General features: G+C 41.9%; 1 protein-coding gene across 2 annotated transcripts in view; it reads right to left on the bottom strand.

The window, feature by feature from the left end:
• The window catches only part of exoc2 (exocyst complex component 2), a 143,640-nt gene that overhangs the window by 64,808 nt on the left and 64,945 nt on the right, over positions 1-13,887 (bottom strand). For both annotated transcript variants that reach the window (XM_060917805.1, XM_060917806.1), the window contains exons 9-11: positions 13,793-13,874; positions 6,817-6,919; positions 4,995-5,113 (exon numbers count right to left, since the gene is read on the bottom strand). In XM_060917805.1, the coding sequence (XP_060773788.1) occupies positions 4,995-5,113; positions 6,817-6,919; positions 13,793-13,874 (304 nt within the window). The remainder of the gene's footprint in view (positions 1-4,994; positions 5,114-6,816; positions 6,920-13,792; positions 13,875-13,887) is intronic.

Here is a 13,887-nt window from a genome sequence, read left to right as displayed (position 1 = left end):
CCGTCAAATTGTGGCTCTCTCTTGTACCTATGTGCCAAGTTTAGTGAAGATCTGTCAAGAGTTTGTGTTAACTGTAACATGAAAGGCATTGAAGGAGGGGCTGGGTGGATGTTCTGCCCCCTGGGGACCTCCCTGGGGCCTGTCCATGAATTTTGTTTATATCTGCAAAATTCTGGGTCATCCCTGGACCTATATGCCAAATCTGGTGAAAATCCGTCGAGAAATGGCGACGTCAACTCAAGCCAAACAAAGCCGCTTATTATATAGATATCAGAACTTCAGCATTCATTTCCTAATATTTACGCTGAACTCGCCCATTTTCGAGTGATCAAAAATATTAGAACGCATGCCTGATAGGTGTTTCTTGTTGCCCAGCTAGACTGAACGTTTCAACAATTAAATGTTTATCAAAAGCAAAACACTCGGCGTTGCTGTTCCAATACTTTCAGTGGGGATGGTATTTGGATAGTTCACTTTCGACCATTTCCCTGATTGCAATACAAGGTATTTATTTATTTATAATAAATTTACAACTGCATTAGCCTCTCAGACAGCAAAGGTCCTTTAAGAGCACTGAAAAATATCTCCGTGACATCACCACAACGAGGTAATGAGGCTCCGGCCTAATAGCACCTGGTTCAGAGCGCAGTCTAACAGCACGTCTGCAGTTAACAGCGCAACTCGCCAGGGCTTGACGGCAAACGTAAACCCAGAACTTTGCATATCCTGCCCTCGGATGTGTGTTCCAGTCCCATCACTCTACCCTCGAATAGCTGGAGCTTCTCTGGAGGTGACAACCAGGCACAAGCAAAATCCGAAAATACGACTCAAACTTCAAATGAACAACTTTGGAACAAAAGACGCATCTCCGCTGGTTTTAAAACGTGCGATTTCGCACCGAGTGAAGCACGAAGCACATGTGAATTGAGATGTCCAAAATAAAAAGTTTACACAAATGAAGATTTTTCATTTAAAGGGGAACTGAAGTCATTTTTAAACTTGCTTTATTTCTTAACGCGTTATTCGTTACGTTTTCGTTTTAGTAACCTTATATCATCTCTCATATTGGCAACTAACTGCAATAAAATATTATACTTATCGGCCTATTCGTTTTTTAGCCACGTTGAACATAGTTCGTTTGGTCCAAGGCAGGCATCGCTTATCTGCGCGATCTTCACAAGACTTGTCAGAGACTTCGAAATGTGAAGTGTCAGCCAGACCACAATTTGGTGCGAAACATGTACTTGCATGGGTGCAAGCATAACATTTTCAACAGCCATGTGGGGCGGGGGGGGTTTACAAAAAGGGGGTGAGCCCCCCCTTAGGGCTTGAAAAAAAAAATTAATTACAAGTTAAAATGGTTGTCTCTCATGCAAACATTTATATTAATAGTTATACGAGTTGCATATTCACATCAAATGAAGAGTTCAGATGCAAAACTCCCTAAATCCATTTGACCACTTTTTGAGAAAAAGGCCTTTTTATCAGGCCTTCATATTTAAGTATAGAAAGCTAGTTTTATTTGAAATCACAAGGTTATTAGTTAGTGAAAAATGTATGTTAATCTCACAAATGTTACTTCAGCCAAATTACTATTTTTTAGCAATTATTTTTTTATTTAGCGTCAAAACCAGCTAAATCCATATGTGGTTTGTGTGCAAAAACCTCTAAATCCATTTCTTCCTAACAGACATAGGTAAGTGTTACAAAACCACCAAAGATACAATTGAAAATATTGAAAATTATGATACCACACATACGGGGTGGTTGTGATGGTGATGGTGGTGTGGTTGGCTCACTCATAGCTAATTTAATATGGGACCTATGATCATGAGCAAATTGCACCATATTTTTCGGTAATACCTAATAATACCAACACCTCTCAGGAACCCTTGTTTTATCTTCCTTCAGAACGGAGTATTTGATGGTCACGTCTCTCTGCCGTCTCTTGTCTTCATCATCAATTTGTTCCCTCCTCCGTTGAACCGGCATAATCTCCAAGTGGGACAGAAGTATAGCGTCCTGTTCAACTTTATCTTTAGATGTGTATAGCTGATTTTTAAAGTATGCCAGGTCGTTCTGAGTTAAGCTTGCCGCAGCGCACATCAACCTGTTGTGATTGCAGGCTATTCCATTTTCAGTATTTTCACCACTATATCGGTTCATTTTCGCTTTATAGCAAACATGATTTTCAACAACGCGACGTTTTCTCCGCCCATTCACCGTCTGGAGGACAGGTTCATCCATGCCATCGTAATCCATGTTGGTATTATCTGCCATTTCGCGAAATCTCCCTCTGAATAAAGTTGCAGCTTCCTTGATGAGACTTTGTTTACTAGCGTTAAAGCACGTGAGTCCAAGTGACGTTCTGATTGGTTGTTGAATATAGAGGCTTTTGTTGCTAAATCGAAGCGGCGTTTAGAGGGGTTTGATATTAAACCGATTTTTTAGACAAGACAGGGAGTGGTTTTTATTTTATTTTTTTACAAAAATATTTCATTTACATATACTAGATGTAACCAGGATTCACACAACATCCTTAACTCATTTTTCACGGAGATGGCGTTTAGAGGGTTTTGCATCTGAACTCTTCAAATGTTTAATGCATTTCATCAATTCATCTGAAACTAGAAAAGCACTCGGAGAGCGCAGACCTCCGCCAAGAATCCTTTAAAAAATTCCGGGATCCAGACGGTGATCCGGATCACCGCCAAAATGTAATGGATTGTTACTTGTGCCCAGTCGCACCTCTGGAAAAAATTTCAGAGCAATCCGTTCAGAACTTTTTCCGTAATGTTGCAAACAGACAAACCAACAAACAAACGCTACCGAAAACACAACCTCCTTGGTGGAGGTAATAACAATATTTCAAGTACAAGGCTTGATATTTCAAAACATCTAGCAACTACTAATTTAAATGTTGAAACAACCATTTTTAATATGCTTTTGCTGTGATACCTTTATTACAATATATACACCGGAATAGCTGTGTTGATTTGGTCGAACAACGTGCGTGAAACAGGATATCACACGTATAACGCCGTGAAACAACGGGCTAGTCAGGACCGCTCATCGGTGAGCGGCGATTTGTCTCATGCAGAGACTGTACCGCGGCAACCCGGTAATACGCTGAGAGTGAGATAGTGAGAGGGCCACCCCTATACCTACCACCCCCCCCGCGAAAATCTCAACGGATTTACACGATTTGGAAAAATGACTTTTTCAGACCCGAAAAAAACGGAGCTTCCGGCACATGCCGGAAAACTTGCACCCATGTACTTGGCATCTTGAGTCACATTTATTCCACCAAATGAACCGTTTTCCAAACGAAACGTTGCACAAAAACGAGTTTAATGCTACGTTCACACTGCAAGGCTTAATGCTCAATTCCGATTTTTTTGTGAAATCCGATTTTTTTGTGAGGTCGTTCACATTAACAAATATATGCGACTTGTATGTGATCCTCAGTATGAACGAAAAGCGACCTAAGTGTTCCGCATGCGCATTGCAGGATACGACGACGTCACACGCAGTGAGCATGGCCAGTGTTTATGGAAGTAAAACCGCCCGGTTGCGGTATGACCCATCCAATCTAGCTTGAATAGCTGCATCCCCCCAAATGGAAATCAGCTCCCTAACTTCTGCGTCCTTCCATTGAGAAGATTCAGAACCTTCACAGCCCGAAGCGTCCCTCGCATTGATGTCATGCGCAGGGGCGCAGATACGTTTTTTGAACTGGGGGGGACAAAGCTGCCAGCAAACCAACCCCAATATGCCTGTCAAACTTGTTGTGGGTTACCATAGCAACCAAGCTCGAGCTCGCAACCTGTGCAGTCTGCGCAGCTCAACCAACCGAATATCAGTCTTTGTTTTGTTTTATGTGAGTTGTTGCAACTATGTATACACTGCTGTGCACCTCAATAAACCGAATGGTAATTAGTCTTTTGATTTTTCCGTGAGGTTTGCCTTATGCAAAGAAAGACAGCATAGACGTTTTTTCCTCCCTATAAGTGGGGGGGACCGAGCGAGGTGAATTTAAATCTGGGTGGGACGAGTCCCCCCCTCTATCTGCGCCCGTGATTATGCGCCATGTTGTTGTAACTTTTTTTGAGAGACCCGCCGCCTACTTCAGCGCAGAATAGTGACGTTTGTGGCTTGTTGATGACGTGTAAGTCGGATGAATGCGACCTGGCGGTTCAGACTGAAGTCGCATATGAAAAGAGCGGATAGGAATCGGAATTAGGACCACATATCCAAACGGCCTGGGTCGGATTTGAAAAAATCCGATCTGTGTCGTTCATATTGTCAATAAAAGATCGGATACAGGTCACATATGGGCGAAAAGATCGGATTTGAGTCACTTCAGCCTGCAGTGTGAACGTAGCCTAAATGACGATTACTGCTGACTTTTTTCAAACTTTCCTGATTGCTATCAAAACAAAACTTCCGGCTTGATTACGTCAGCATTCGAAAGAGGGCGCGCGCGTCTTTTGACAACGTTGGCAGATGACGGTCGCTTTGATTTCCGCTGGACGTTTTACTTCCGTCCTACGATGTCTCGCACAGGTCTCAACAAATCTCGTTTACAGCCGTTGCTTTGACATATGGACCGATATATTACAGAGCATATTTCACTCCTGACTTGCTATAGCAGCAACAAAATAGCGATCAAAAATGCATTCCGATATTTAATAAAATGAGATAAATAGAATTTATGATAATAAAAAAAATTTGCCTTTGGTTCTCCTTTAATGGCTGAACTTTTGAAGCAGTGACACTACTCTTGCCAAATACTGAATATCTCTGTGCAGGTAGAGAAGTGATTCAAAGCAGAGACAATAAATCAGGAAGGCCATGTGACTGACTGATCAATCGATGGTCTGCACTTTTTTTAATCCTTGAAAATGAAGTTGGTTCCCCCTGCAACTAGAGAAAAGACATTAAACCTAGCAGTGCTGTGGCTCACAGGTTTAAGTGTGTGTGTTTTTCCAGACCTCTCTGCTCTTTAATGAAGTCTTCTTTACAGTTCTGCATCAGCTGTAGTATCCACTTGTGTTGGGCCACGATACACTGCCATGCTGGGTCACCTGGAGCATGCAAGTCTGACAGGTACCTGGAAAACAAACAGGAATAAACATTTATGCTATCATAAATACTACTACAACCCCGATTCCAAAAAAGTTGGGAGAAATTACAAATTGTAAATAAAAACGGAATGCAACGATGTGGAAGTTTCAAAATTCCATATTTTATTCAGAATAGAACATAGATGACATATCAAATGTTTAAATTGAGAAAATGGATCATTTAAAGAGAAAAATTAGGTGATTTTAAATTTCATAACACATCTCAAAAAAGTTGAGACAAGGCCATGTTTCCCACTGTGAGACATCCCCTTTTCTCTTTACAACAGTCTGTAAACGTCTGGGGACTGAGGAGACAAGTTGCTCAAGTTTAGGGATAGGAATGTTAACCCATTCTTGTCTAATGGAGGATTCTAGTTGCTCAACTGTCTTAGGTCTTTTTTGTCGTATCTTCCGTTTTATGATGCGCCAAATGTTTTCTATGGGTGAAAGATCTGGACTGCAGGCTGGCCAGTTCAGTACCCGGACCCTTCTTCTACGCAGCCATGATGCTGTAATTGATGCAGTATGCGGTTTGGCATTGTCATGTTGGAAAATGTAAGGTCTTCCCTGAAAGAGACGTCGTCTGGATGGGAGCATATGTTGCTCTAGAACCTGGATATACCTTTCAGCATTGATGGTGTCTTTCCAGATGTGTAAGCTGCCCATGCCACATGCACTAATGCAACCCCATACCATCAGAGATGCAGGCTTCTGAACTGAGCACTGATAACAACTTGGGTCGTCCTTCTCCTCTTTAGTCCGAATGACACGGCGTCCCTGATTTCCATAAAGAACTTCAAATTTTGATTCGTCTGACCACAGAACAGTTTTCCACTTTGCCACAGTCCATTTTAAATGAGCCTTGGCCCAGAGAAGACGTCTGCGCTTCTGGATCATGTTTAGATACGGCTTCTTCTTTGAACTATAGAGTTTTAGCTGGCAACGGCGGATGGCACGGTGAATTGTGTTCACAGATAATGTTCTCTGGAAATATTCCTGAGCCCATTTTGTGATTTCCAATACAGAAGCATGCCTGTGTGTGATGCAGTGCCGTCTAAGGGCCCGAAGATCATGGGCACCCAGTATGGTTTTCCAGCCTTGACCCTTACGCACAGAGATTCTTCCAGATTCTCTGAATCTTTTGATGATATTATGCACTGTAGATGATGATATGTTCAAACTCTTTGCAATTTTACACTGTCGAACTCCTTTCTGATATTGCTCCACTATTTGTCGGTGCAGAATTAGGGGGATTGGTGATCCTCTTCCCATCTTTACTTCTGAGAGCCACTGCCACTCCAAGATGCTCTTTTTATACCCAGTCATGTTAATGACCTATTGCCAATTGACCTAATGAGTTGCATTTTGGTCCTCCAGCTGTTCCTTTTTTGTACCTTTAACTTTTCCAGCCTCTTATTGCCCCTGTCCCAACTTTTTTGAGATGTGTTGCTGTCATGAAATTTCAAATGAGCCAATATTTGGCATGAAATTTCAAAATGTCTCACTTTCGACATTTGATATGTTGTCTATGTTCTATTGTGAATACAATATCAGTTTTTGAGATTTGTAAATTATTGCATTCCGTTTTTATTTACAATTTGCACTTTGTCCCAACTTTTTTGGAATAGGGGTTGTACTACTACTACTAATAAAAAAAATTAAAAAAAAAAACTGTGCCGTATCTACCCACCTGATGTAGCGTTTCTGATCATGCAGAGTAGAAGGCATCTCTAGTAGTTTATCCAGCAGTAAATTCCTCAGAGCACCAATACGAGTTTCCACCTCCGTATACACTACGCACACATACAGTTACAACCATAACATTCATCTACTACAAAAAAAAGTGAGACATTAACATTTTAGCAATGTTAATGTCTCACTTTTTTGTTTTTCTTAAGAAGAGTAAAGCCTCAGGAAACCTGAGTCCAATGTTGCTTCAATTTCTCACTTTCATCACTTTGGACAGCGGGATGTCAAATAAGCGCAACCTTGAAAGTGTACCTGTAGTGAATTTTAATTACTAGCCATTTCAAAAGATCACAGATGATACCAGTGATTCCGTCATGTAACATTTGTCAGAAGCTCTTGTCAAGTACGCGCGAGTTTTAAGTCAGTCACTGCTCCGCCAGTCAGGCATGGTCAGCGACATGTCGCCTCCTTCATGGGCTGTTCCGGCACCGGTAGTGACGCACAGTCGTTGGTTTGTCCGATTGGCTGGGCTGCAGTGGACTGGTCACTGACCCCGTGTTGCAAACACCAGTCTAAGATAACACATCATCAACCGATCTGCTCATAAGAAATATTTACACTTACTCGAGCTGATCTTTGGCTGGATTGAGTCGAAGTTAAAAAAAAATAAAAACGTAAAAAGGCTCCATTCCTCATCAGTGCCGCAGTTCTCAAAATTGAGCCGAATCACTGTCTTGAATCATCCAAAGCGCATAAAATCCGCGTGCCATCTCGCAACGAGTTTTACCTCCAAATAGCCCGAACTATATCAGACAGATTTTATCCTGTTTACGGTGGCCGTTCCCACCGCCAAAGAGTAAAAGTGATCATCATGCCGTTACCATCCCGGTGTCTGAAATCGCTCACTCATTCACTACTCCTACACCCTATATAGGGAATTACTATATAGAGGACTACCTAGTGAGCTCATTGGTAAAATGAAAAACCGCTTTCGGACACTACTCCGTCGTAATGTTATTTACGTCAATACTGTCGTACAATTAAAACGTGCCATATCAGACTTCTGGTGGGTTTTCAAAAATAATAAAACACATGTATTTTTGTGATAAATCCATATTATACTGTTAGGGTTTTTTCACCTCTCTGGCCCTCACCATCTTGAGATCAGTCCCCTCGTGTCACCCAGACGTCTGGGGGTGAGTCGCAGAAAAAAGAAAGGAACCCCACAATCCAGTTCGCAATCTTTATTCGCAAGCCCCCACATTGGTGACACGAAAGGACAGTCTCGAGATTAATTATTATGGGGAATTATTATGGGTTTAACTCAAAGCGCGCTCTTCCCGTGACGAGGATAAACTCTTCCCGTGCCTCTACACAAGGATAACCAAAAAAAAAAAAATCTTCTCGTAAACCAGTTACGAGGATAACCAAACAATCTTCCCGTGACAGCTCATTCACGAGGATAAACAATCTTCCTGTAAACCAGTTACGAGGATAACCAAAAAATCTTATAAATGGAGAACTGGGTTTTTCTGATACTACCAACCAGGCGGAAGTCCCCCCCAACTAATCAATTAAAAGAGGCCCCTTACCTGATTGGAAGTATCCCCGTACGGGCCACCAAATTGTTAGGGTTTTTTTTCCCCTTAATAAGCAATATATTTCATATTAGCAGATGTTCTAACAGATATCAACATTTACGCACAACCTTAGGTCAGAGATAGAATGTTCCAAAAGATATCAGTATTGCGTCTCGAGCAATGTGTCTAGCTTAGACAGAAGGTCACACAGTAACTTGGTCAAGTTGCACAGAATTCAATGCCTTCTAGCTGAAATAGTAAAATAGAACAGAACAATATTAAAGGGGAACAGAGGGCAATATATAGAGTAAATATAACAATAAAACACACATTAACGAACCTTATTCAAGACTTACAAAAGTTTTTTGTTCTAAGGTTGGAAAGTTATAGTGTTTTGAAAGTAGCTCGAGCAAACTATTTCCGCAGTTTGAACAGCCCGCCATGATATTAATTTTATCCAATCAGAATGCACGTTCATTTTCTCTGCGTAACACTCATGACGTATGTATGTGCCCAGTTGTGTTGGCTCATTGAGGTTGGGAATAGCACGTGTGAAATACCTGTTTCTGCCTCTTGCGACGATTTCGCAAGTCCACGGGTGGCGCCTATCTCATTGCAGCAAATAAATTCTGCTGGACTCGTGAGCAACTCCACGTTACATTTTCCGCACGAGCACCACGCCGTGTCACCTGCACGCAGATGCTCTGCCCCACGCTCGCCACGCCCATGCTCGCCACGCCCATGGTCAGCATCAGTCTCATCCTCGCCGTCATCCGAGCTTTCTTCTCTTATTTCATCACCGGAGTCGAGAGTACCTCTCCTAGGTTCAAACTGGTACCCTTCTAAGCCATAGCCTGCTTGCAGTGTGTCTTGCGGGATCTCTTCGTACGATTCGACAGAGCTGTCGCTTTCACTTGATGCGCCCGACGCCATGATTACACGCTTATCTCCTCTATTTCGGAGAGTTCCGCTAGTGCAGTGGGTAGCGCTGACGTCACGGCCTTTTAAAAATGGCGACTCTTGTGCGGTTTAGCGTATAAAGTATTATATTTACAATTACCAAGATATTTCGTTGTTTTCTAGTATATAAATTTGATAGAATACTTAAGAATACGTTACTTTGTCACATCAGCAACTGTATATATTATATTTGGTACCCCTTTAAAAATAAATCCTTACAATTTTGTCACAAAATAAATTACTGCCTTCTTGGTCAAGAATAAATACTTACAATTATTTATCCTTACAAAGGAATAAAACCTGACATATACTGAGCGCATTTCCCACATTGATCAATACAAAGTACCTGCAGCTTTCAGTTCTTTTTAAATCAAGGCTCAATACTTTCTTCTTTGCCGCTGCCTTTTATTCAATCAAATCTGAGGCTTTTAATTTGATTTCTTTCAGCGCGACCGCAATGCATGATGGGATATATTGCTTGGTTAGTAACCATCGTTGTATGCTACTTTTCGTGACACATTGTGGGATACTTTGAGTGCACTATATAGTGTGTAATAACCCTCATTATCATTTCGGACAGCGCTAAAAAATGGCGTCCTCACTATATACTGCCCTATATGGTGGGTAGGGATTGATTTCGGACGCAGGGCAAGGGAAGTGGGCGCTCAGCGCTCCGACTCCGGTGTGACCGAGTAATGCGACTAGTTTTGTTTCATGTAATTGTGCCCAAATCCAGAATCCAGGGACATATGTCAGCCCGGGGGCATTTTGAGTTATTGACAGATTCAGAAAGTACAGTTTCTAAGCTTTCCAATGATGCCTTCCATGTGGAGATCTGACAATATTTGAAGAATGTGTGGCCTTTTGAAAGTGTATACCTCTTAAAACAGAAAAGGGAGAAAATCGCCCTCAAAGTTTTCCATCTCAGCTACTCTGGGTGCAGGGCGGGCACATAATGGTGCTCATTTGCATGATATTAAGGAAAGCCCTACCCCCTACTAGCTAGCACGATGCTACTTTCATGTAAACAAAGATCACCACGTCAATTTTCCTTCCATGCAAAGTATGCCCAAAACAATTATGAAGTACAAAAATAAGTCCTAAAGTATACTTTAACGTTTTGTGGTTGAAAAATTACTCACACCGTAAGAAAGATAGCACGATGATGACACAACTAACACAACGCTAGTTTCATGTAAAGCCTCGGTCACAACCGGCCGTACGTGCTCCTACAGCCGGTCTACATGCAAAAAACGCAAGAAACACACGGAGGGCTCATGTGAAACGCACGAGAGCGCGCGTGTGATGTGCTGATTTTCGAGCCGCAGACCGGCCGCAGAGGTTCCTTGTCATGTCAAACAAACTCTACGGGCGCTTACGTTTTTTTCAGGTTGCAAGACAAACTTACGGCCAACGTGCGTCTTCCTCCATGAACAAAAAAAAAAAAAAAAAACAGCGATTTGGGAAACGCCAAAAATCACACGGTCAAAAATTCGTACGTCCGGTTGTGACCTAGGCTTAACCAAACCACAACACTCTCCGTTACATGCAAAACTTAACCAAACCACAACACTCTCCGTTACATGCAAAAATAACCACACAGCCTTAGATTAATAAACTTACCCCATCAGAAAGAGAAACGGCGCCTTGCACACACCAATGCCTCCGATGGAATGTAGTCCTAGCTTCCTTTTGGTTGCGTTTTTTTTTTGCTAGAAATGGTTATCGCCAATGTAAAAACCGTGTCTGTTTGCTTCGCGGTGTTTCAGCTCCTCTGCGCTTTGTTTAGCTTGCTCATTCCATAGTGAAATTATACGCCTGTATGCAGCTTAAGTAGCCATGCGCTCAGCTCGTATCATACAGCTGATTCGCGAAAAAAAAAAAAGGACTTAAATCATCATGTGAATGGCCCATATGGTAATTTACCCACACCCCCCAGCAGGCTACAGTCCTGACAAAAACAAGACAATTTGCAACAAAAAAAAAATGTATGCTTTTCCAACAAAATCTATTATCTGAAATACTGATTGCATTCTTCAAGATCTCAACTTGCACACATGATGGAAAAAAACAAAAATCACAAATTTAGAAAAAAAAAATTCTTCTTTTGCGATTATCTCGGATTCGTTTCGGCCGACATGTGTCCCTGGATTCGGTGAGGGGTCACAATTTAGGTAATTTGAAAGCTATAATATTTGGCAGTGGGCAGATAGGAAAGTGTAAAAAGTTTGTCAATATGTTGATCATGCTTGTATGAGGAAAAAACTTGTTCTCTCAATACATGACCTACTCATCCTAAACCTGTTGAGCTTCACTGGTGAAGCTCTCGACCCCAAAGTACAACCGAATCTACTTGCACAGAATGCCATGAAATAATAGCTATGTGCCATAAAATAAAGATCTATATTTATTCAACGTGTTCTGAAGTTACCTGACTGGGAATCTCGACCTACAGAACACTGCTTGTTTACTTGCACCCGATAGCCTGGAACCAACGACCGTACGCCACTTCCGGCCGGCAATGGCTGCTCCCCATGGTTCTGCCTCCGTGGGTAATTCACGGAATAAAAAAAAAAATTGTCCACAAAAGTGCTTTCATGGCGTTTTTTTTTTTTTAAATGTGTGCGTGTTTCGTCTATAAGTAATACATAAAGCACGATTAAATGTTGTAAGCATGACCAGAACCAGTATACGTTAAAGTTGACCGACTTGATAGTTTTCAGGTCTCGTTATCTCGACACGCAATATTCAATTTAACAGCCCATTATATTCGCTGAATAAAGTCACGTTGCAGCAGAGAAGAGAGGGTTTTTAAGCCTAGCCAGAATTTGCTGTTGCCTTTTGATATTTCCTCAGAGCAGTTTGTAGTCTGCTCTGATCAATAATCGTGAAATTTGGCTAGATCGCTGCCATTTCACCGTCACTGGTTATTAACCTGATCATGTACATGAGGCTTACTGCACGCAGCATCATCTGGTATCATCAATCGGGGCATCTTTTATAAATACAAGTAAGCTAGAACAGTATCAGGCAGATGCTCGATACCGGTATTGGTAATCCCTGATTATCATTAAAGTGCTGATGACACGAACATGACTCTATGCAATTTCTTAAATAAACTATACAACATGGCAAACATGTTAGATTTCTGTTATAATTATGTGAAAAGAAGCTGTTGTTACGCGAATATCCAACTTTTAATTGCACAGCGCAAGAAAACTGGGTCCGTGGCTCGCGGCCATGTTGTGACGTCAGCGGGAGAACACGCTGCGGTTCACTGGCTGTTCTACTCTGGTTCTACTCAATGGAAATGGCGCATGAAAACGCCGGTGAACTCTCTAGTGCTAGCTCTTCCTCTTCTGGGAGTCTAGAATTGTGTTGATCTCTTCCGAATAGAATCTATGATAGCCTACCCTCTTTACCCTTTGCCTCTCGTTGCTAGGCGGCAGTTACATGAAAGCCGCAAGCTTTCACAAGCAAATACATGACTGATATCACGCCGACTTTATGATTACAGTTATGATTATCATGTAGAATCTATAGCTCTACGTACCTTTATCTTATGTCGTTTCACAACACATGTTCTGACAGGAGGACTGTCTTTGGATCCGGCATAGCTACTAGTAGACCCCCTCTGGAATACTGGCAGCGTTGCCAGATTGGGAGGTTTCAAGTGCATTTTGGTGGGTTTTGAACATATTTTGGGCTGGAAAACTGGACGTTTTCCAGCCCAAAATATGTTCAAAACCCACCAAAATGCACTTGAAACCGCTCAACTGGGAGGGATTCCTCCCAATCTGGCAACACTGTGTAGGCACTGCTGATGGTAGTAACACACGTTTGTGATAAACTGAACACCCAAGAGATTCTTTTAAGCTGGGAAGGGTGTCAAAACAATCCAAATCGAAGTGTTCAGAGCACAGGACGGATGTTGGTGAGGGCTCCCACTTGTCACGAGTGCGCCTGACTTGCTTCACCCACTTCGCATGCAGCTCGGGATCTCTGGGAAACTTGAATAAACTTACCCCATCCTTGTGGGTTTTGGAGCAAAAGCCGGCAACACAACGCGAAGGCATAATAACTAATATATATATATATAAAATGTATAATAATGTCTAATAAAAATACTAATAATGATAAACTGAACACCTGTCGCATCAACAACAAACTGGCAAGTTAGGAGGAAGGTTCTTTCGCTGACGTCCTATAGCTCCTCCTCCTCCTTCGTCTCCTGGGTGCTGCAGCCCCGTCAAATTTGCCCAAATAGCCGCGTTTATCATCATAACTTGTAAAATAGGCGCCTTCGTGAATTAATATATGGATCATCGGGAATTACTTTTTGTTATAAAACATCGCCAAAGATGTCAAAAACATGTCATCAGCCCTTTAAATAATAGACAGCATTACAAGATATGAATTCTTTTTAGACTCTTATACCTTTTTTAAAGACCGGAACCTCCGTGTTCCCAAACAGAGACTTGGCTTTTTCGTAGTCATTAATGACCACGTCATAATCCCCCTAAAAGAGACAG

This window comes from Neoarius graeffei, chromosome 3 (assembly GCF_027579695.1).
Source record: "Neoarius graeffei isolate fNeoGra1 chromosome 3, fNeoGra1.pri, whole genome shotgun sequence".
In the NCBI taxonomy this organism is placed as follows: Eukaryota; Metazoa; Chordata; class Actinopteri; order Siluriformes; family Ariidae; genus Neoarius; species Neoarius graeffei.
This window is presented reverse-complemented; position numbering and strand designations above follow the sequence as displayed.